Source organism: Chiloscyllium punctatum, chromosome 25, assembly GCF_047496795.1.
Source record: "Chiloscyllium punctatum isolate Juve2018m chromosome 25, sChiPun1.3, whole genome shotgun sequence".
NCBI classification, from domain to species: Eukaryota; Metazoa; Chordata; class Chondrichthyes; order Orectolobiformes; family Hemiscylliidae; genus Chiloscyllium; species Chiloscyllium punctatum.
In genome coordinates, this window is record NC_092763.1 from 25,341,038 (window position 1) to 25,366,298 (window position 25,261).

Consider the following 25,261-nt stretch of genomic DNA (forward strand, 5'->3'; position numbering starts at 1 on the left):
CTGACAGAATTTGTTAAAAAGTATCATTCAGGGAAATTTATAGCTCTGAGTAATTAAACCAAAAGTGAAGGCGGAATAAACATGGGGAGATTTTTATCTTGCTGAATCTGGGGCATTTTCAGTGAGTTTGCTGTCTCTGCATTGTTGGTAATTCTCACTTGCCTGCAGGCAATCTGCACATCCTGCGTTTGATAAACACCACATCCTCTGATAAACACCACTCCCTTATCAAATAAACACCACATCCTCTTCTGATACACTCAGGGCCTTTAACATTTTGTCAATAGGCGCTTCCTGCAGCTTGTTCCCGTGAGAGGTTTGTTTTCAGCCAGAATAAAACTCCACACTACTCGAAACGAGTCTCTGAGCGCAGCCAGAACTTGAAGTAGAAAAGATGTAGGCAATGAAGGAAAATTTTAAAAAGAGGCTAAAGAAACATTCATGGATGCAGGGCACATAAATAAGTTTCAGTTAAAGTTTGAAGAACCTTCATTGGCTCTAATTGAGCTTTCTTAATGAAATAAATCACTTCTGGCTGACTGTGCTCTGTCCATAAAATATTGTTCAGACATGACATTGAGAAACAGACTGAGATCCCATTGCTAAGACCAGACCCCTCCCCACACCCAGCTGGCATCCGCTTTTCCACAGTAAACTCCACCTGCTCATCTGGAACCACATCTGGAACGTAACTCTGTCCATGTCACCTTCTCCGCCACTTCCCTGTTCAATTACTCCAGCATGGACTATGGTCACCAGCAACGTTGCGGCTCTCATGGTAACTGACACTGGCGGATGGGAGACCATAGACCTCACTCCCCTTCCTCACCCTCCACAGACTAGGAAGGTCATGGCTGTGAGTAAAAGAGGTGTTTTCACTCCTGACCTTTTTTAATTGGCAGGAATAGGCAGGTGCAGGTCTCCTTGGACCTTTCAAAATAAAACATTTGTCGTTCAACAGCTTATCCACACAACTCTATATGCACACACACACAACTCCACCCACACAAATACATACACACTCAGGATAAGATTTTAAAGGTAGCAGGTACTTATGTCCTTATGATTTGAAGATTCCTTTCTAATACATTCCCCAGGGGTGCAGGATTAAAGCAGTATTGTAAATTCTGGTCTGCTGAGGGAAAGCGAGTCCTTTAGGAGGGTAGATTCTCTCTAGTTTAACCTTCTTAGGAGCTGATTTCTGTTATCACCTAGTCAAGACATAATTGTGGATCCTGATACAGTTCTTCAGTGGAGAGTTCAAGCCCAGCTCACATCTCTGGCTACATGCTGCTGGGGAGGAGATCTTGCGGTGGGGTCTTTGCTCTTCATTGAGAGAGATAGTTCTAATGGTCTGACTAGATCATGCCTTATTCAGACCGTGAAAGCAAACCTTGACCCAGAGCTCCAGCTAGCTATAGATCAGCCATTCTCCAATACAAACGTACAGGAACTCCTTGGAATCCTCATGAATTCACCATGAAGTAATTGCCATTATCCTATGTCCAGAATTCTATGAAATGTCTCTAACCCTGACTTGGAGTCAGGGACTTCTGAAGCTTCCAACTCACTCACTTGGCTAGTTACCAAGGAAACCGGGTTTGGTTGCTAACTTTTCCCTGGGAAACTACAAAATTGACCTTAACCCTTTCCCAATCTAATAACACCAGACCTCTAAATTCTTCCAACTCCCTGTCCTGGCCCTTAAACCTTTCCAGCCCTCCAATACCTTCCCTTACCCTCAACCCCCCTCTAACTCTTACCCTCTTAGTCCTCTGAAGCTGCTCAGAACTTCCAACCATTCTCCTGACCCTCCAACACATGCTCTTAATCCTCTCACTCTACGTAACCCTCACAAAGTCAAAAAGTGTGGGACTGGAAAAGTGTGGGAGTGCCAGTCAAGCAGCATCCAAGGAGCAGGAGAGTCGACGCTTTGAGCATAAGCCCTTCATGAAGAAACGTTGCATTATGAGCTTATGTTCGAAATATCACATTCCTGATGAAGGGCTTATATCACTTTTAAGTCATGCCACATGAGTTTTAAAAATATCCTGGCTACAATCTATGGAACAATTTACAGCTGAAGTGCGCATGTTAAGTAGTCTATTGATACAATGTTGTCAGATATAGTAATACATGGGAAGAATATGTAAAGACACATTTAACTAACTACAGTTAGCTTAGTAATAAATCTCATGAAGAGCGTAGTCATGGAAAGAGAGAAACGTGTTTAGGGCAGGGGCAGTTTTGCACAAATTAGTGAAAATAAAGCTTCTGTTTCGACTGCCTCTGCCTAATCAAAACATAGTTCCTGAGATTTCTGGAAGAATATGTTTTGACAGAACATCGAGCCGAATTTCAGTGCGAAAGCTGTACCACTAACAGATTTCCTACAGAAACAGACGAACATGATATCCTTATCAGCATGCATTCTTTAAGAGAGCTAAAAACAGTTTTATTAAATGATCAGGTGTTTGTCAACTCTGACTTTAAAATAAACCTTTCAAATAAAAATTGATGCTCGTGACTTTGGGGTACATGCAATCTTATTATAAACTAATGAAACAAGGTTAGGGGAGCTAGTTAGGCTTTTCCAAGAAATTAAACTAATATCAGAAGAGATTCTCTGCAGTGGTAGAAGCAGCTTTGGGATTATTATTAGTTCAGCATTTTGGAATCTATACCCATGACGGTTACAAAGAAATTCAAAATGTCTCTCATCTAATAATCTTGTAGAGACAACGTAAGACTTAAAATATGAGATTATCCTGATGGAGCTTTTCAGGACAACTAAATGTAAAAATTGTTCATATTGCTGGGAATGGAAATACTTTAACTGAATCATTATCAAGAAACTGATTGTGCTTAAATTATTTAAGATTTTGGAAAGTAATTGACAAGAAGTTGTTTACATGCTGCATCAGGCACGAGTAATGGTGAATGAATGGAGTTTTCTTGTATTGTTCTGTACTTGTTTGTGTATCCTGGTGGATACATACCAGGATACATGAACATCAACTAGCCACAAAACGACATGACCCTCTCTCATTGGTATCCTTATATACAGATGAAGAAGGACACCACTTCGACTGGGACAACATGTCCTCCCTAGGACAGGCCAAACAGAGGAACACAAGAATTCCTAAAAGCATGACATTCCAACCGGCTCCACTTTAACACTTTACCTACCATGATGCCGAAACATCCGAACATCCCAGCTCAGTGAGCAAACCTACGTCCAGAACTACAAATCTTCTCAAAACTCACTATCACTGATTCTTTTTTCTGATGATAATAAACCCACAATACGGAGGTCAGAGAATCACAAACTATAAAACTATAATCTAACCAGCAACAAGTGAGCATCCACTGTGTGTGATTCCTATTGGACAGTGTACAGTAGTCAGCTGACTGAGTGCAACAGTTTCTGCTCTGTGACCGTCGGTGAGAGAGAGAGTGAAGCAGCAGGAGCAGTCTCTCTGCGTTAAGGTGCTGACAGTGGGAGAACTTCACTGATAGACTCTCCTCCTTCAAGGAAGCAGCACAGGTAAGGATCAAGGATCAAACAACAAACTGGCGGGAGATGTCAGTGAAATGAGGAATCCATCAGTGGGTTGTGAGCATCACTAGTAAGACCAGAATATATTGACTGTGTTAAAATGTCCAGAGGGCAGTAAGGGTCAACTTTCCCTTTGCTTTCCTCTTTGTAGGGGTCGACAGCAAGGGGCAGGGTTTTCAGGCCAGGAGTAGGCTCTTTAGCTGATTTGAGGAAATTTCTCTTCACCTTGGAGCTGGTGGGTATCTGGAAATCACTACTTAAAAGGGTAGAGGTAAAAAGAAGCTGGAACCATATGCCATTTTGAAACTATTGAGATGAAACACCGTGGGATGCAAGGTTATGGACCAAGTGCTGGAAACTAGGATTGGAATGGATAGATGCTTTTACTAGTAGAGACACGATAGATCGAAGGGACATTTTCTATGCTGTATAGATTCCTGAACTGGGAGAACTGGCCACACTCCTTCCAGTGTTAAACTAGACGTTTCAGCATCTCTGCCTTTACAACCTCGTAAAAAAAACTAAAGGACGAAATAATTTTTTAAAGTGACAGCTTCGTCTCACATACATACGCACACAAACATTACATACCAGAGATACTATACACATGCACAGATATCACACGAATGCATACACTCACATATACTCACACCGTCATGATTTCCAATCTCAGACACCTTCCTCTCCTTACTGACAAATAACACTCTTTCTGTAAATGTGCATGAAGCACCTATCCCTGACTGTGAAAGATGTTCTATAACTTTCTCCCTCTTTACCCTCTGAAATAGTTATTGTAAACCTTTCTTGCTGTCTCTGCAACACATTCCTTCCCGATGTAGGGAGTCACTAGCAACATAAATCGAGAAGACTCCCAGGGTCGGTCTGTCTCTGTCTCTCTCCCCTCCTAGTTAGAGGCAGTAGATTCAGTAGTAATATCTCTTCTCACTATCCAGCAATGATGGCTCAGTTCCAATTGCCTGTTGAAAGATAGAACTGGAAATATTTACATTTCACACTTTACATATGTATGCTGTCTGCCTGAAGGGAAGTATTTGGCTTATTATCTGATAATGTTTTATGGTCTTCAACTGTTTCATTAAATGACATACCCAGCACAATGTCAAAAATGGTGATGTTTGCTGATAATTGCACAATGGTCAGCACCATTTGCGAATCCTCAGGGGATTGAAGCAACCTATGTTCAAATGCATCAAGAACTGGACAGTATCCAGGCTTGGGCTGACAAGTGACAGACTATATCTGTGCTACCCAATTGCAGGCAATGATCATCTCTAAACAGAGAGAATCTAATTATTGCCTCCTTATTTTCAATGATCTAACTAATATTGAATCCCCCCATTATCAACGCTTGGGTTACCATTGACCAGAAACTGAACTGGTCTGGCTAAACACAGTGCTACAAAAGCAGTTCAGAGGCTAGGAATACTGTAGGAAGTAACTCATCTCCTGATATCGACAAGGCATAAGACAAGAGCAATGGATTATTCCCACTGGACTGGATGAGGTCAGCTCCAACAATATTCAAGAAGCTTGACACCATCTAGGACAAAGTGGACCATTGATTGGCACTGCATCCTCAAAGGTCTACTCCAATAATGCTTAGGAGCAGCAGTGTATAGCATCTGAATGATGCGCTGCAGAAACTTAGCAAGGCTTCCCAGAAAGGGGTCAAGTCTGCAGTGTTCAATGAATACGGTACATTTGTCTTGACTAAGGAAAGAGATGTAGCACAAGGAGCATTCAGGGAGCAGGAAATTCTGTCAGTAGAAGTGTTCAACATTGCAAAGGAAAACACATTGAATAGATTCTTGGTGCAGTTGGTTCTGATATAACATGATAGTTCCGTTCTTGTGAAATCTCGCATTTTAAGAAACAGCTGCACTATTTAAACTAATGGGGCTGGAATCACATTATAGCCAACAGGTAAGGAAAAGTTTGCCATCTACAAATAACGGTCTAAATTCTTCAATTGTATGAAAGCCAATTCACCGTTGAAGAAACATGTGTTACAGCAGAACTGACTGTAAATAAAATTGACAAGGCACTGGTCCAGATGAGGTGTATCTAAATATATTGAAGGAAGTGAGTGTGGAATTGCAGGGACACTGACTATCAACTTTCAGTCTTTGCTATACCTGGGGAGTTCGTAGAAGACAGAAACCTTGCAAACATCATGGCCTTGTTCAAGAAAGCTGCCGGGCATAAAACAGCAAATTACAGACCATTCAGTACACTCACTCTCTCAGCGGAGCAGGTAACGGCTGTCTGGGTGGTGTTTTTGTAAGTCACGGTATAGTCCAGTTATTGTTTTTTTAACGGCTAAAATTTAAAGTTTTTTAAGCGCCTAGCGGACCCGGAAGCTGGTGTTGCGCTAGCTTACCTGGGAAGGCTTTTTTCTTATAAAAGCACGCAGGCTACATAGGTAGGAAGAGGGGTGAGGATGTTAGACAGGCTTTCAGGGAGCTAGGTTGGAAGCTCAGAGCTAGAACGAAAAGAGTCGTTGTCTCTGGTTTGTTACCCGTGCCACATGATAGAGAGTCGAGGAGTAGGGAGAGAGAAGAGTTAAATGCGTGGCTACAGGGATGGTGCAGGAGGGAGGGATTCCGGTTTCTGGACAACTGGGGTTCTTTCTGGGGAAGGTAGGACCTCTATAAACAGGATGGTCTACACCTGAACCTGAGGGGCACCAGTATCCTTGGGGGGAGGTTTGTTAGTGCTCTTTGGGAGGGTTTAAACTAACTCTGCAGGGGCATGGGAACCTGGACTGTAGCTTTAGGGTACAGGACCTTGAGTGTAGTGAGGTTAGGAACATGGCATCGATCTCGAAGGAGGGTGCCTGTAAACAGGAAGGTGGCTTGAAGTGTGTATACTTCAATGCCAGAAGTATAAGAAATAAGGTAGGTGAGCTTGCAGCATGGGTTGGTACCTGGGACTTCGATGTTGTGGCCATTACAGAGACGTGGGTAGAACAGGGACAGGAATGGCTGTTGCAGGTTCCAGGGTTTAAATGTTTTAGTAGGGTCAGAGATGGGGGTAAAAGAGGGGGAGGTATGGCATTGCTTGTCAAGGATAGTATTACAGCAGTAGAAAGGGTGATGGAGGAAGACTTGCCATCTGAGGTAGTGTGGGCGGAGGTTAGAAATAGGAAAGGTGAGGTCACCCTGTTAGGAGTTTTCTACAGGCCTCCTAATAGTCCGAGAGAAGTAGAGGAAAGTATTGCGAGGATGATTCAGGAGAAGACTGAAAGTAACAGGGTGGTTGTTATGGGGGACTTTAACTTCCCAGATATTGACTCGAGTTCGTTAGATGGGTCGGTGTTTGTCCAATGTGTGCAGGAGGGTTTCCTGACACAATATGTAGACAGGCCAACAAGAGGTGAGGCTATACTGGATTTGGTTCTAGGTAATGAACCAGGCCAGGTGTTAGACTTGGAGGTAGGTGAGCACTTCGGGGGCAGTGACCACAACTCGGTGACTTTTACTCTAGTGATGGAGAGGGATAAATGTGCACTGCAGGGCAACATTCATAGCTGGGGGCAGGGAAATTATGATGCTGTGAGGCATGACTTAGGATGCGTGGATTGGAAAAATAGGCTTCAAGGGAAGAACACAAATGATATGTGGAGATTGTTCAAGGAACAGCTAATGGGTGTCCTTGATAAGTATGTACCAGTCAGGCAGGGAGTAAAGGGTCTTGTGAGGGAGCCATGGTTTAATAAGGAATTGGAATCCCTTGTGAAAGGGAAGAGGGCGGCTTATGTAAAGATGAGGCGTGAAGGTTCAGTTGGGGCGATTGAGAGTTATAAGGTAGCCAGGAAGGATCTAAAGAGAGAGCTAAGAGCAGCGAGAAGGGGACATGAAAAATCCTTAGTTGGTAGGATTAGGGAAAACCCAAAGACCTTCTATAAGTATGTCAGGAATAAAAGGATGACTAGGGTAGGTATCGGTCCAGTCAAGGATAGTAGTGGGAAGTTGTGTGTGGAGGCGGAGGAGATTGGTGAGACACTAAATCAATACTTTTCGTCAGTATTCACTCAGGAACAGGACACTGTTGCTGATGTGAATATTGAGTCACAAGTGATTAGAATGGATGGCCTTGAGGTACGTAGGGAAGAGGTCTGGGGAATACTGGAAAGGATGAAAATAGATAAGTCCCCTGGGCCTGATGGCATTTATCCTAGGATCCTCTGGGAAGCTAGGGAGGAGATAGCGGAGCCATTGGCCTTGATTTTTAGGTCGTCGTTGTCTTCGGGAACAGTGCCAGAAGACTGGAGGATAGCGAATGTGGTCCCCTTGTTCAAGAAGGGGAGCAGGGATAGCCCGAGTAACTATAGGCCAGTGAGTCTCACTTCTGTTGTGGGCAAAGTCTTTAGAGAGAATTGTAAGGGATAGGATTTATGAACATCTGGATAGGAATAATGTGATCAAGGATAGTCAGCATGGTTTTGTGAAGGGCAGGTCATGCCTCACAAACCTTATTGAATTCTTTGAGAAGGTGACCAAGGACGTGGACGAGGGTAAAGCAGTAGATGTGGTGTATATGGATTTTAGCAAGGCGTTCGATAAGGTACCCCATGGCAGGCTAATGCAAAAACTACGGAGGTATGGCATTGAGGGTGCATTAGAGGTTTGGATTAGGAATTGGCTGGCTGGAAGGAGACAGAGGGTAGTAGTTGATGATATAGGTTCATCTTGGAGCGCAGTTACTAGCGGTGTTCCACAAGGATCTGTTTTGGGACCATTGCTGTTTGTCATTTTTATAAATGACCTGGAGGAGGGGCTTGAAGGCTGGGTGAGCAAGTTTGCGGATGACACGAAAGTCGGTGGAGTTGTGGACAGTGAAGAAGGATGTGGCAGGTTACAGCGGGATATAGATAAGTTGCAGAGCTGGGCAGTAAGGTGGCAAATGGAATTCAATGTAGCTAAGTGTGAAGTCATTCACTTTGGTAGGAGTAACAAGAAGATGGATTACTGGGCTAATGGTAGACTACTTGGTAGTGTGGATGAGCAGAGGGATCTTGGTGTCCATGTACACAGATCTTTGAAAGTTGCCACCCAGGTAAATAGTGCTGTGAAGAAGGCATATGGTGTACTGGGCTTTATTGGTAGAGGAATTGAGTTCCAGAGTCCTGAGGTCATGTTGCAGTTGTATAAGACTCTGGTGCGGCCTCATCTGGAGTATTGTGTGCAGGTTTGGTTGCCATACTACAGGAAGGATATGGAGGCATTGGAACGAGTGCAGAGGAGGTTTACCAGGATGTTGCCTGGCATGGTAGGAAGATCATATGAGGAAAGGCTGAGGCACTTGGGGCTGTTCTCATTGGAGAAAAGAAGGTTTAGGGGCGATTTGATAGAGGTGTACAAGATGATTAGGGGTTTAGATAGGGTTGACAGTGAGAACCTTTGTCTGCGTATGGAGTCAGCTGTTACTAGGGGACACAGCTTTAAATTAAGGGGAGGTTGGTATAGGACAGATGTTAGGGGTAGATTTTTTACTCAGCGGGTTGTGAGTTCATGGAATGCCCTGCCAGTAGCAGTGGTGGACTCTCCCTCTTTATGGTCATTTAAGCGGGCATTGGACAAGCATATGTAGGTTATTGGGCTAGTGTGGGTTAGGTAGGCTTCGGTCGGCACAACATCGAGGGCTGAAGGGCCTGTACTGCGCTGTATTGTTCTATGTTCTATGTTCTATGTACACAATAAAAAATAAATGTCTGCAGTTTGTTCTTTTTAGATTAGATTACTTACTTACAGGTGGAAACAGGTCCTTCAGCCCAACAAATCCACACCGACCCGCCGAAGCATAATCCACCCAGACCCACTCCCCTACATTACCTAACACTACAGGCAATTTAGCTTGGCCAATTCACCTGGCCTGCACATTTTTGGATTGTGAGAGGAAACCGGAGCACCCGGAGGAAACCCACGCAGACACGGGGAGAATGTGCAAACTCCACACACAGAGTTGCCTGAGGCGGGAATTGAACCCGGGTCTCTGGTGCTGGAAAGATGGATGAACTTAGTTCTAAATACTAGCCAAAGCTCTATGTCATTATTGCGATTACGGAGACCAGGTGAATTGGCCAAGCTACGGAGACCTGACTGGATAAAGGACAGGACTGGCAGCTGAATGCCCTAGGATATAGATATTTCAGGAATGATAGAAAGGGGTGGGGAAATTGCATTATTGGTAAAGGAGCATTTTACAGCTGTACCAAGAGAGGGTACATCAGAAATAGGAAAAGTGAAACCACAATTCTGGGGGTATACTACAGTCCTCCCAACAACCAGCTGGAGTCAGAGGTGGGAATATGGACTGTGATTATGGAAAGATAGCTTTGTGAGTGGGTGATCATGCCTCACAAATTTGTTTAAGTTCTTTAATGAAGTGATCAGGAAGGTTGATGAGGGCAGGGCGATAGACGTAGTTTATACAGATTTCAGTAAGGCCTTTGATAAGGTTCCACATGGTAGACTGCACTGGAAGGTTAGATCTAATAGAATCCATAGCGAGTTGGTAAATTGGATATAAAATTGTCTGATAGCAGGAAGCAAAGGGTGGTCATAGTGGAAGGATGTTTGTCAGACTGGAGACCTGTGACTAGTGGAGTGCCTCAGGGATCGGTGCTGGGCCCATTGCAGTTGGTTATCAATATCAATGAATATGGAGGAGAATGCACAAGGCATGATTAGTAAGTTTGCTGATGACACTAAAATAGATGGTATCTTGGACAATGAGGAATATTATCAGAAATTACAGCAGGACCTTGATCAGCTGGGGAAGAGGGCCAAGAAATGGCAAATGGAGTTTAATATAGATAAGTGTGAGGTCTTGCATTTTGGAAAGTCAAATCAAGGGAGGAGTTTCATGGTGAATGGTCAGGCCTTAAGTTTAGTGGAACAGAGGGACCTTGGAGTTAAGCTTCATAGCTCTCTGAAAGTGGAGTCACAGGTAGACTGGGCAGTGAAGGAGGCTTTACACACATTGGCCTTCATTAGTCAGGGCATTGAATATAGAAGATGGGAAGTTATGTTGTAGTTATACAGGATATTGGTGAAGCTGCACTTGGGAGTATTGTGTTCAGTTTTGGTCACCTTGTTAAAGGAAGGATGATATTAAACTGGAAAGAATGGAGAAGAAACTTACAAGGAAGTTGCCAGGACTCAATGGTCAGAGTTATAGGGAGAGATTGGACAAGCGAGGACTTTTTTCTTTAACGTGTAGGAGACCGAGGGGGGGATCTTGCACAAGTATATAAGATCATGAGAGGCATGGATAGGGTGAATGCACTCAGTCTTTTTCCCAGAGTTGGGGAATCAAGAACTAAAAGACATCAGTTTAATGTTAGAGTGGAAAGAAGAAAAGGGAACCTGAGGTGTAGCTTTTTAACACAGAGGTGGTACACATATGGAATGAGCTGGCAGCAGAAGTGGTTGAGGTGGGTACACTAACAACATTTAAAAGGTATTTGGACAAATATATGGATATGAAAGCATTATGGAGTCATAGAGATGTATAGCACGGAAATAGACCCTTCAGTCCAACTCATCGATCTGACCAGATATCCTAACCTAATCTAGTCCCATTTGCCAGCACTTGACCCATAACCTGTTAAACCCTTCCTAATCATATACCCGTTCAGATGCCTTTTAAATGCTGCAATAGTACCTGCCTCCACCATTTCCTCTGGCAGCTCATTCCATACATGCACCTCCCTCTGCGTGAAAAAGTTGCCCCTTTAGCTCCCTTTTGGGCCAAGTGCAGGGAAATGGGATTAGAGTTGATGGATGTTTTGTTTGGCATGGACCAGTTTGCCTCCATGCTGTTGGACTGTATGACTCTTTGTAAAAACAGCAGGGGTGTTGTGGTGAGTGATTTTTACTTCCTGTACAATGACTGGGACTCACTACGTGCTAGTGGCTTGGATGGGGCTGAATTTATAAGGGGATTACAGGTAGGATTTTTGACACATTATGTAAACAGTCCTACCAGGTAAGAAGTTATACCAGACCTGACTTTGGGAAATGAGCCCAGCCAGGTTAATGAAGTTTCAGTGGGGAAGCATTTTGAGAGTAATGGCCATAATACCGTGATCTTTAAGATACTCATGGATAGAGACAACAGCAGTATTCGGGTGAAGGTGTTAAATTGAGGAAAGGTGAACTCCAAAAATATTAGACAGGAACTGGAGAATTTTGATTGGAGGCAGCTGTTAGAGGGTAAATCTGAATCAACATAATTCAAACTGCAATTGATAAGACTTCAGGAGTGGCATGATCCTGCAAGAATAAATGGATAGGTATGGCTTATCATGTGAATCCTGGATGGGCAGCGATGTCATGACCTTGGTTAGAAGGAAAAATAAATCATACGTAAGGTCTAGGAGGATGGGAACTGACAAAGCCCTTGAAATAATAACAAAAGTAGGAAAGAACCTATGCAAGGATTTGGAAGGGCTAATGAAAGTGTCATAAAAAGGCATTAGCAAACAGGATTAAAAGAGAATCCCAAGGCTTTTTATACATTAATAAAAGCAAAGAGGTGGCCAGGGAAAGGGTTGGCCCACTCAAGGACAGGGAGGGACTTTATGTCTGGAACCAGAAAAGGTAGGTGAGATTCTAAATGAATACTGTGTTTCGGTAATCACCAAATAGAAGGTAATGTTGGAGGATGATCTCAGGGAAGGGCGCGTCGAATTTCCAAGCCAAGTTGTGATTAAAAAGGAAGAATTGTTGTGCGTGTTACAACGTATTAAGGTAGGTAAGTCCCTGGGTCCAGATAATACTCGCAATAGATCCTAAGGGAAACAAGAGGACAAATTGCTGGAGCGTTGACAGACATTTTTCTATCCTGTTTCGCCAGGATTAGTTCAGCCACATTTGGAATATTGTGTACAGTTCTGGTCACCATCCTACCAGAAGGATGTGAATGCTTTGGAGAGAGTAGAGAATAGGTTTACCAGGATGTTGGCTGGTATTGGGGATTTTAGCTGTGAAGGAAGGTTGGATAGAGGAGTGGTTGTTTTCACTGGAATGCAGGAGGTTGAGGGGCAGGCGAATAGAAGTTTATAAGATTGTGAATGACCATGGATAGATTGGAAAGTATGAGGTTTCTTCCCAGGGTGGAGGGGTCAATTACTAGGGGACGCAGGTTCAAGGTGCAAGGGGAGACGTTTAAAAGAGATGTGTAAGGCACGTTTTTGATGGAAAAATTGTTGAGTTCTTGGGACACGCTACCAGAGGTGGTAGTGGAAGCAAGCACAATAGCAACATTCAAGAAGCACCTGGACGAATACATGAATAAGAAGGATTTGAGGGATATGGATCTTGTAAGTGAAGACAGTTTAAATGTGGAAGGCCAAAATGTGGCAATGCAGGCTTGAAGGGGCAAACAGCCTTTTTCTTTTTTTTATAGATATTTTTATCAGAAATTTAACATTTTTACAAGTTTACAAAAATAAACAAAACTCTCAAATACAAACATTGATATACAATTAAATCAAATATACAATAGCCAAAAGTTATCAAAAGAAAAAATATCGAGAAAGAAAGAAAAACAAAACTCAACTGTCTACTAATCTAACCTACAACTAACCAGAGTGTATATTTAAGGCTCTTACATGTGTTAACATCAAATGTAATAAAACTCGTATTCGTGCGGGATTCCTCTCCTAAGGGGCCCCGGACCAGCCAGGTTTGTAATCTCAATTAAATAAAAGCCCTTGTTAGGATAGCCGAAATATCTGTATTTATGTAATTCAAAAAGGGCTGCCATATTTTATAAAATAATTCGGTCTTTTGGTGCACCATATTGTAAGGAAGTCAAGGGGAATACATTCCATAATTAATCTGTGCCAATTTGAAAGTCCAGGGGGGCCATCAGCCACCCGGTTTACCAAAATATTTTTCCTTGCACAGAAAGAGAGAATAGAAAATAATCTCTTCCCGTGCATATCCAGGGAGGGAAAGTTCAAAAAGCCAAAAGGAGAGATACAGGGTCCTCTTTAATTTCCATTCCTAAAATTTCTGTCAGGGTACTTGCTACTTTAGTCCAATATCTATGGATCTTATGACAGGTCCATAGGCAATGTACAAGAGTGCCCACCTCTATTTTACATTTGGGACACATTGGAGATGCTCCTGCCTTAAATTTTGCCAATCGAACCGGTGCTATATGGGCCCTATGAAGTATCTTCAGCTGGATAGCCTGGGTTCTGTTACAGATAGTAATTCTTCTAGCGTTTTCCCAAATATCATTCCATGTTTCTATAGAGATTTCTAGTCCCAAATCCTGATCCCATGTTTTAAACAGATTATCCATATCTCCTGATACTTCATCATGTAGTAAATGATAAATAGTACTAACGGAAGATACCCCCACTGGTCGTAGGACACTACATTCTCTATCTGATTTATAAAGACTATCTAATAACGTAGTCTTCTTCTGTATATAATCTCGAATTTGGAAGTATCGAAAGAGGTCTCCATTAGGTAATTCGAATTTCTGACGCAGCTGTTCAAAAGACATCAAGACCCCATCTTTAAATAGGTCCCCTAGACATGAGATACCCCTGGATCCCCAGAGTTTAAAAGTGGCATCTGTAAACCCCGGTTGGAATCCCCATGCTCCCACTATCGGTGCATAGGGGGATGTTTTATGTGAATTACCTTCATTTTGCCGCATTATATTCCAAGCCTTAATTGTGTTTAGTATTATAGGGTTTTTACAGTGATCTGTAATGATTTTCCTCTTGTCTGAAAATAAAAGGTTAATAAGTGGGTATTTTACTTGAGAAGCCTCGATGTCCAGCCAGATTGGGTCTTGTCTGATCCACAATCAATCAGCTATGTAACTTAACAGGGAACTTAACTGATATTTCCTAAAATCTGGGAAGTCCAATCCTCCCCTTGCCTATGGAAGCTGTAGCTTCTTCAGCTTAATAAGGGGCCATCAATGATTCCAGATAATGGAACCCAGCCAGCCATATAATTTATGTAGAGCCAGCCTCGGCAGCATCACCGGAAGCATTCTCATAGGATATAGGAGACGGGGCAGGACATTCATTTTAATTAGTGCTATTCTACCCAGCCAGGAAATTGGAAGGTCTCCCCATCGCTGGAGATCCTGCCTTATCCTTTCCAGTAAATGCACAAAGTTAGCCTTATACAACTGACCAAATACTGGGGTAATAAAAATGCCTAAATATAAGAAGCCCTCCAGGGACCAACGAAAGGGTAAAAGAGGATCCGTCCACTAAGTGGGGTATCATAGCAAGGCCACCCATTGACATAGCCTCCGATTTTGAAAAATTAATTTTATAGCCTGAGAATGCGCTAAATGTATTAATAACTTGGATTAAGCGAGGTACGGACATCAGAGGATTACTGAGGAATAGAAGAACATCATCTCCATAAAGGGTAATTTTATGTTTACCTGTACCAATCCTTGGGGCCGTTATATTAGGATCAGCCCATATAGCTTCTGCTAGTGGTTCAATTATTAGCGTAAATAACAATGGCGAGAGAGGACATCCCTGGCGGCAGCCCCTACCCACACTGAAGCTATCCAAACCTAATCCATTGGTAACCACAACTGCTTTGGGATCACTATACAATGTTGAGACCCATTTGGTAAACACCTTTCCAATGCCAAACCTTTCCAATGTGTAAAACAAATATGACCATTCAACCCTATCGAATGCCTTTTCCGCGCTAATGAGACTACTAACCCTGGTATCTTTCCCTGATGGCAGGCTTGAATCATATTCAAAACCCTTCTAATATTAGTGGATGATCCACAGCCCTTAATAAACCCTGTCTGATCCTCCTTTATGATATGTGGCAGTACCCTTTCTAGTCTCAATGCTAACGTTTTAGAAAGGATTTAAAAATCTACATTTAGCAAGGATATTGGTCTGTATGACGTACAATCTTCTGGATCCTTTCCTTTTTTAAGGATAAGAGAGATATTTGCCTCTTTCAGCGAAGGCGGGAGACAGCCTTGACTATATGCATAGTTATACATGTCCATAAGTGGACCAGCCAATATTTCTGTAAATTCTTTATAGAATTCAGCTTGAAAACCATCTGGGCCCGGTGCCTTACCGCTCTGAAGTTGCCTAATTGCATCAAGTATTTCTTGGACTGTTAGAGGAGCATTTAGGACCGATACCTGTTCCAGAGTTAGGCCCGAAAAGGTCAAATTTTTTAAAAATGACAGCATCTTCCTAGTCCTGTCTTCACAATCCTGTGATTTATATAACTCAGAATAAAATTCTCTAAAGATCGCATTAATCTTTTTATGATCATGAGTCAAAATACCCGTACTTTTCTTGATAGACGTAATAGTCTGAGGGGCCTTTTCTTTTCTTTGCAAGAAATGCTAAGTATCTACCCGGTTTGTCGCCATATTCATATAACCTTTGTTTTGCAAATAATATTTCCCTCTTAGCCAATTGGGTAGGCGTAGTGTTTAGAGCTGTCCTAAGAGCCATAATCCTTTGCAATTTAATAATAGAAGGTCTATCAGCGTATGCTGTTTCAGCTGCTTTTAAGCGAGCTTCAAGCAGACGCTGTTGTTCTCCCCTCAATTTTTTCTGGGTCACTGAGTAGGAGATGATCAACCCTTGTGTGTAAGCTTTGATGGTCTCCCACATCATTGATGGGTTGCTAGCCATATCTGAATTAATTTCTAAAAAAAGTTTTAAATTCTTGAGAGAAGTACTTTACAAATTTAGTATCTTTCATTCGGAAGGGGTCCATACACCAATGCCAAGGGGATGTTCCATTGTTCCTCGCCTTAGTTTCCATATATACAGCAGCGTGGTCGGAAATTGCTATACTACCTATTTTACAGGATGATATGGAATTTTTAAAAATTGAGGGGGCAAAAAACATATCAATTCTGGTATGGCATTTATGTGGATTGGAGTGGAAAGAAAAATCTCTGCCCTGTGGATGAAGACATCGCCATACATCTACTGATCCTAATTCTTTGTTCAGATCCACCAATTGTCTAGATCTGGGAGATACTCCTGCAGTACTCTTGGGAATCCTATCTGTTTCCGGATCCATAATACAATTAAAGTCTCTCCTTTTAATTGTATGACGGGCACCAAAAGCCATCAATTTTGAAAAGGCTTCCGTTATAAATTTAAAGGGGTGTGCTGGGGGGCAGTACAAATTTAAAATCCCATATTCCTCTCCATTTATAAGGGCATTAATCAAAATATATCGTCCAGATTCGTCTTTTATCTGATTTAGGATTTTGAAAGTGAAATTCTTCCGAACAAGAATAACAACTCCCCTGCTTTTTGAGCTAAAAGAAGAAAAAAGGCCTGATCAAATCCACCCTGTTGTAATTTCAAGTGTTCTTTATCCGACAGGTGTGTCTCCTGTAGGAGAGTTATATCAACTCTTTCTTTCTTAAGATTTGATAATATTTTCTTCCTTTTGACTGGCGAATTACTCCCCTTGACATTCCAGGTGCACCACTTAACCGACTGATCAACCATAATCATCTGGGCATATCCGAGACCCCTCGTGAGGGGAAACCCTATCCAGAACATCCCGAGCATAGACCAAATAAAATTTACAAAAATAAAGGCTCTCTAATACACTCACAACAGTATAACAAAAAGCTATTTCTAAATTTTAAAAAATGTATTTAAATGGAGATTTTCCCCCTTGTTCCCAGAGGGTATCACTTCCTTTCCAAAGGTCCAGCGTATCCTCTCCCAATCAATGCCCCACCCTTGACCCAGACGCTCCTCAATAAAATGAGGAGAATTCAGATATAATACAAAGCTAGAGTTAACAGTGAGCACCCTACCCCCACCCTCCCCCCACCCACACCCACACCCACACCTGGATATATTTGGTAATGTTAATACCATATATAAATGTATAACTATAAAATTACAACCTCAACAAATAATAATTAAATATAATAATACAAAATAACAAGGGAAAAACAACCCCGCTCCTAAAGACAGTGGTAAAATAGAATAAGGTAACCACCTTCCCCCACCAACATTAACCAAACCCCCCGGCTTACATATATATATACATACATACATACATACATACATATATATATGTCTACACACATATACATACATACCCACATATATACATAGAATAATAAAAGAAAACAACCCCAAGGCGGGGGAGAAAATCAAATCCCTCTCCCCACCCCCCATGATAATATTAAACAGTAAGGTAAGAAAAAAGAAAAAAAGGGGGGGATATAAACCAAAGCGAGGGGGAAAGGCAAACCAACATCCATTATCTCTTACAGTTTATCTAAGAGAGTCCAAGAATTCCTTAGCCTTTTCTGGTGATCCGAAGTTATACACGGATCCTTCATGGTTAAAGCGTAGTGTCGCTGGGTAGTGTAAGGAGTACTGAATATTTAAGTCCCTTAAACGCTTCTTCGCCTCGTCGAATGCCTTCCTCTTTCGGATCAGAGCCAGGGAAAAGTCCTGGAATAACATGATCTTGGAACCTTTATAGATCATAGCTTGGTGGTCTTTTCCAAGATTTCTAGAAGCTTCTAGGAGTATCTGCCTCTCCCTATAGCTCTGCAGCCGGAACAGGACCGGGCGTGGGCGCTGGTTCGTGCCGGGCCCGCGTATTGCGACCCGGTAGGCCCATTCCACCCTTACCTGGCCTGATCCAGCTTCCAGATTTAAAAGCTGTGGCAGCCACTGCTCCAGGAATGCTGTAAGCTGGCCTTCCTCTTCCTGTTCGGGAAGGCCCAGCAAACAAATATTTTTTCGACGACCTCGATTATCGAGGTCATAAATGTGATTCTCTTAAGGTCCGGACTTGCTGTTCGAGAGTCCGGACCTGATCCACGGCCGATTGCGCTGTAGTTTCGGAGGTCGCGGCCTTTAACTCCGCCCCTCCAACTCGGCGCTCGATTTCCTGGATGTCTCGGTCGTGCTTCTGCAGCGTGGTCGAGAGTGAGTCCCATCGATTTCGGGATTCTTCGATAAAAGCGTCGATTTTCGCATCCAGTTAGGAGATCATTTCCACAAGGCTTGCCACTGTAGGTAAGTCCCCCGAGGCAGCTGTGGACACCACTGCTGCAGCTGGAGAGGGTGGGGGAGGGGGTCCTGCTTGCTGAGAGCTGCGGGCTCCCTTCCCTTTAGTCATTTTTACTAAATATTAGACTGTTTAAATTTAATACTAAGCAACTAATTAAATAAAACAGCTATTATAAATGATTTGGTGAGTGTGGTGGGGGTGGGTGACCCACTTTACCCAAGTCTTGGGAGGAGCACTATAGACTCAGACTTGCTGGGTCGCCGCCATCTTGGATCCCCCAAACAGCCTGTTTCTATGCTGTATTGTTCTTCTTGTTCTTTGAAATCTGAAAGCTGGAGAAACTCAACAGGTCTGGAAGCGTCTGTGGAGAGAAGGTTCTGAAAAAGAGTCAGTGGCCCAAAACATTGATTCTCCTATCACTCTACAGATGCTGCTAGACCAGCTAAGAATCACCAGCAATTTCAGATTTTGTTTCACTTGACTATCAGTGATGGGAAAATATCTAGAAACCATCATTTAGGCCAGAATTACTGTTTATATGCAACCATATGGGTTGATTTGGAAAAGTCAGCCTGGATTTGAAAGGGGAAATCATGTCTCACTAACTTGTTGGGGTGTTCTGAAGCAGCAGCAGAAAGGCTCCACGAAGATAATGCTGTTGGTGTGGAAAACATAGATTTCCAAAAGGTGTTCGATACAGTGCTTGACAACACACATATAAGCAATGTTATGCCATGGTATAAAAGGGTCAGTAGCAATATAGATACAAAATAGGCTGAGAGATAGGAAACAGAATGTAATGGTCAATGGATATTTTTTGAATTTGGAGGAAGGTTTGTAGTGGGGTTCCCAAGGGGTCAGTATTGGGATCTTAGCTTTTCTTGATTACCTTGATGTGCAGAGGACAATTTCAAAGTTTGAACTTAGACATGTTGCGAACTGCACGGAGGATCATGTGGAAGTTCAAATGGGCATAAATAAATTTGGGAGAGTGATGCACTTTGGTTGGAGGAGCATTGAAGAGCAACATAAAAGAGAGGGTAAAATTTTAAAGGGGCTGCAGGAGCAAAGGGACCTGGGTGAATATGGGCACAGATCATTGAAGGTGGAAAAACTGGAGAAAGCAGTAAGCAACACTTTCCGTATCCTGGGCGTTATTGATAGGAGCATAGAGTACAAGAACAATGAGGTGAAGTTGAGTTTGTGTAAGACACTTGTTAGACCTCCACTGGAATAGTAGGAAGGAGGTGAACAGATTGGACAGAGCACAGAAGAGATTCACAAGTACGTTTGCATGGAGGAGTAACTTCAGTTACGAGGATTGTTCGAGAGGTGAGGACTGTTCTCCTTGGAGAGAAGGGGATGAAAATGAGACCTGATTGTCATTTTTAAAATAATGACAGAGCTGAATAGTGTAGATAGGGAGAAACTGTTGCCATTCAGAAAAGGGTCCAAATGCAAGAATTTTCAAGAGAAGCGAGTGTGATGTGAAAAAAACATTTTTACAGCATGAACAGATTGATTCCTGAGTGCACTGCATTGAGGTATAATGGAGGTATAATACAGCAATAATCAGATGATTGTTTGATCAGAAGCAATATGAATAGGCAAAAATCAAGTGACTTACACTAGTTCGTGATGCTCAGTTGAAGAAGTGGTCCAGACACAATGTTCTGAATGGCTGAAACATTTCTGTGAGTTAGTAGATTGATCTTATTGAATATAAAACTATATTACATGATACAAAAAGAAAGGTTGGAAAGTTTTCATTTTAGACGCCGGAATAGAACACTATCCCTTCTTTCCCAGTAATAACCCTGGAAGTACTCAAACCTCTGTCATTGGGCCTGTTGCTAAACAACAACAAATCATTTTATTCTTTGCTATTTTTTAATGCACTGAACAGTTCAACTCAAGTGTTTAAAATATCATTAAAATACACCTTAAAGAAAAGAGATCTCCTGTCTACTTGGCATCAGTGTACAAACTCACAAATTAAATTCAAAAGATGAGAAACCAGGTTTTCCCCTTGTTAACCTATTAAATGCGAAATGTAATTTCAATCTTAAGTCATAAATTGGTCTTAATACCAGTCGCTTTATCGTTGAACTCTATGAATCTTTTGGCTGTTGTGAGTGAGTTGTGGCAGTCCCAAGGATTTCAGGTTTAGATCAATAAATTCTGATTGTAGTTTTTCTTCAATGTTTGACTAAAGATGCACACAAATTTAGAGAAATTATGCACAATGTGATTATATTTGTTTCTTTCCACAGAGATTAGATGGCTCAGTCTTCAAACTCTGCATTTTTCAATTTGAAGGAACTCAAAGATCTCAAGGCTGCTTATGAAACAGATGGGCTAAGTGCTGCTGTGCCTCTGATACAGAAGAAGGTAAATGATCTGACAAACACAGAACTACATATTGCAGTGACAGGAGAAACAGGGTCAGGGAAATCCACCTTCATCAATGTGATGAGAGGACTTCGGGATGGTGATAAGGGAGCAGCTAAAACTGGGCCCACAGAAACCACAATGAAGCCAACCTCTTACCCACACCCTAACCTGCCGACTGTTATATTTTGGGACCTGCCAGGAATTGGGACGACAAAATTTCCAGCTAATACATATGTAAAGGAAATGAACCTTGATAAGTATGATTTCTTCCTCATTCTGTCAGACTGCCGTTTTCGAGAAAATGATGCTCGACTTGCCAAAGAAATTAAAAAGCTAAGGAAGAAATTCTACTTCATTCGATCTAAAATTGATAATGATCGTGACTCTTTTCATAAGCAAAATAAACATTTTGACAAAGATAAAGAGCTGGACAAAATCAGGAAATATTGTATCAACAGCTTGAAAGAGCAAGGAATTATATCACCTGTTTTCCTGATCTCACATTTTGAAACAAATGAGTTTGATTTTCCAGAATTAAATGATGCCATCAAAAGTAATCTTGATGACATAAAGAAGCATGTTTTCTTGTTGTCCCTTCCAAACATAACACTGAAGATAATAGAAGAGAAGAGAAAAGACCTGAAGAATCGAATCTGGATGTTGGCCACACTTTCTGGTGCAATAGGAGCTGTTCCGCTTCCTGGCCTGTCCTTTGTTTGTGACATCGGGATACTGGTTACTGCAATTATAGATTTCCGTATTTATCTGGGTCTGGATGATGTCTCCCTTCAAAGGTTGGCAAACACAACAGGCAAACCTGTCAGTCAGCTGAAAGCTGTGGTGAAAACTCCCCTAGTGGGGGAAATAAATGAACAATTTGTGAAAAAATTGTTGGCAAGTACAACCTATTTCACCGTTTCAGCAATTGAGCTGAGTCTTGATTTTGTACCAATCTTTGGATCCATTTTTGGAGCAGCTTCATCATTTCTCATGACCTACAAATTTTTGCATGGTGTACTGGATGATCTTACAGAAAATGCAAAGAGAGTGGTACAGGTTGCATTTGACTCGGATCTTCATTGAGTTTCCAATAAATCAATCAAATACCAAAAGAAATAGAACCTTTTGTTTATGGCATTGTCCACATCCTAGGACATTCCAAATTGTTCCACAGTCAATTAATTTCATTTAAAGGGTAATCACTGATATGACCAAGAAAAACAAAACAGTTTGTTGGATTACAGCAAAATCCCAGAAGAAATTGAGATAACTGGTCAACTATTGTATTTTTACCGACTCTGGTTGAGGGATACTTATTTCCCAGGAAGCTCAGAGACCTTCCCTGCTCTTTATCAAATAATTCCAGGGATGGTTCATACTAAAAGGAACAAGCACATTCTTTTGGAAGACATCATATCAATATCGATGCAGTGGGCACTACACTATGTACCTGCCAAGATCATGTGTTCAATTCTCTGGAAAAAGTTAGGATAAATTGGAAAACTGAAGCACGTCCAGTCGTCATACAATTTGCTGATCTTTCCATTTTACTCTCCGGAATGTTCCTCATCTCTTCTTGATTTCTCTGATCAACACACTTATTTCAGAAACATGACCGATTCCTCGGTATATAGGAATTTCCCGACAGCCATACCAACACAGAAGAGGTTGCTGTGTGTAAAACAGCCTTTGTGTTCTCAACTTTCTGTATTGCTTGTCTTCATGTGGATAGCGTAGCTGCAATACTCTTGACCTTTGTCATTGAATATCAGATAAATACTCACTTAAAGATTTGAATATGTGTTGAACTCAGTGACAAATGAACAGCTAATCCAGGAGCGACTAAGTTTCAAGTTGAAGCCTTTCCTGAATAGGATACACCATTGAAAACCAAGGAAAATAAGAAGGTCTACAGAAATATGAAGGCCGACAAAAAGCCGCATGAATGAGTACATTTGTGCTACTCACTGATAGCCATGACGAATGTGGATTCTTCAGCACAGTTAGGATCATCTACGGCCCAAGTGCGCTAACAACCAGTTCATTGAGTGGTACAAATGGAGTGGTGCTCATCAAGGACAGAGAAAGATCAGTGCTCATTGGAAGCAGCTCTTCCAGGACTCAGTACTCAATGCGAGTATCCTTGAGCACAGCTTGCTACCCATCACTGTCTCAGCACAGCTCCAGCTCAACATGAGGTTGACAAGGCCATCTGGCAACTGAGAACCAAAAGGTCACCAGCTCAGATGGAATCCCGCCAAAATACTGAAATGCTGTAGTGAAACACCTTAATCACTGGCATGTGGTGTCATCACGCTCATGTGGAAGAAGGGAGCACACCAGCAGATCTGATATGTTGTAATTGTGACCATCTTCATGGAAGGAGACAAGATGGATTGTATGAATGACATGGCTTTCCTTCTGTCCTTTTAGCGCTGGAGAAGGTCCGACTGGAGTCACAATGTCAACTCTATCTATCAAGAGGCATGGTGAAGCAAGTGCAGGCAGCACCACAACTTTCAAACATGGCCTTCTTCAACCTCACAAAGGCCTGTAACTCTGTCAACATAGAGGGACAATGAAGCATCCTGCTCAGGTTTGGCTGCCCATGGAAATTTGTTACTATTCTCCATCAGCTGCACAACAGCATGCAGCAATGATCCTTACCAATGGATCCAGCACTTACTCAATACCTGTGCACAGTGGGTGAAATAAGGCTGTCATCTCACCAATACTGTTCCCCATCTTTCTGGTTATGACACTGCATCTTGTATCTAGAAAGCTTTCTGATGGAGTGCAGCATCTCAACAGCTTCAGCAGCAAACCAACAACATGAGCCACTTGCAGTCCAGAACCAAGACCACTCCAGCCTCTGTCATGAAGCAGCTGCAATTATGCATTTGGGAGCACACAGATTTACCGGCTGAGCCCTAGTCCATTGCTGATGCAGTCACAGGTTTATATGTGAGAATGAGCCATTGGTTAAACATTTGGAAGACCAAGACTTTTACCAGTCTGTCCCCAATGTACAAGGTTGTCAATGATTACCAAGATCCATTGTGAGCAACGGGATAATGTGGATCAATTCTTATGCACAGGCAACCTCCTCCCATGAGGGCAGGAATTGAAAATGAAATGTAACATTGCCCACAATGTAGCTGTCAGAGGAACAGAGTCTTTGATGACAAAGACCTCAAACCTAGCATCAAGTACTGCTACCTGCTACATGGACAATGTACAGCAGATATTTCAAATTCCTCAGGAAATATCACAGTAATGCTGTCACAAAAAAACCTGCAAATAAGCTGGAAGGATAGATTCTCTAGTAAACCTGTTCCCTCTTAAAATGCAAAACTCTCACTGGCTCATGGGAAACTCTTACCCAAGATCAACCAAAGTAGAGAAGCAACATCTACAAAGGTTCAAACTGTTTCGACCATCTCTGACAGACCTAGCTGGAGGTCAAACACAAAGATTGGAAGAAGCTACTGAGCATCCTCTCCCCTCACCCTTTCAAATACTACCTGCCCCACCTGCAGCAGGGTGTGCAGGACCATCATCATACTGTTTAGTTAAGTCAGGACCCACAACTTCAGCATGGGAGATAGTCATCCTCAGTATCTGACTATGGAGGTGAAAATACTGGGTGTCAGATTTAGCTTAAATCTGATTCACTCCAATTGCAGTCTATATTTCAAAATATATAATTGGTCCTTTTTTTTGGGATTGCTATGTTTTCCATTTCATCTGCTGTTGAAGAGCAGTGAAAACCCAAGTATAAATTGCCAACACTATGTTTGAAATTCTCTGAGATTTTACAAAGATCGAGTAAATTAATTGGAGAAGTGCTCATGGAAATTTAGGCCCCATGCCTATATTCTTTAAAAGTATCAAGCTCACTCATATCATCCTACAGTACAGCCAATCGCACTGTAATGCAATTTTATAGTCAATTGCTGTAGAGATAGAGAGTGGATTATATTTAATTGACTCTATTACTGGATAATATTAGAGTATTATCCACTAATACAGAGGTGATTGCAATGTAATCTAACCGATTAGAGGCAATTAGTTAGAGACAGACAGACTGCAGATGCTGGAATCCGAAGTAGATAGGCAGGAGGCTGGAAGAGCATAGCAGGCCAGGCAGCATCAGGAGGTGGAAAAGTCTGACGTTTCAGGGGTAACCCTTCTTCAGGAATGGAAGTGGGGGTACAGGGAGTTGCAGATAAAGAGG

The 25,261-nt window shown here is 42.1% G+C and overlaps 1 protein-coding gene across 1 annotated transcript; it reads left to right on the top strand.

The window, feature by feature from the left end:
• Positions 1-3,439: 3,439 nt before the first annotated feature.
• On the top strand, positions 3,440-25,261 carry LOC140495764 (interferon-inducible GTPase 5-like). Its single transcript, XM_072594853.1, has 2 exons — positions 3,440-3,547; positions 20,904-25,261. The coding sequence occupies exon 2, from the start codon at positions 20,911-20,913 to the stop codon at positions 22,105-22,107; it is 1,197 nt and encodes a 398-aa protein (XP_072450954.1). The 5' UTR covers positions 3,440-3,547; positions 20,904-20,910; the 3' UTR covers positions 22,108-25,261.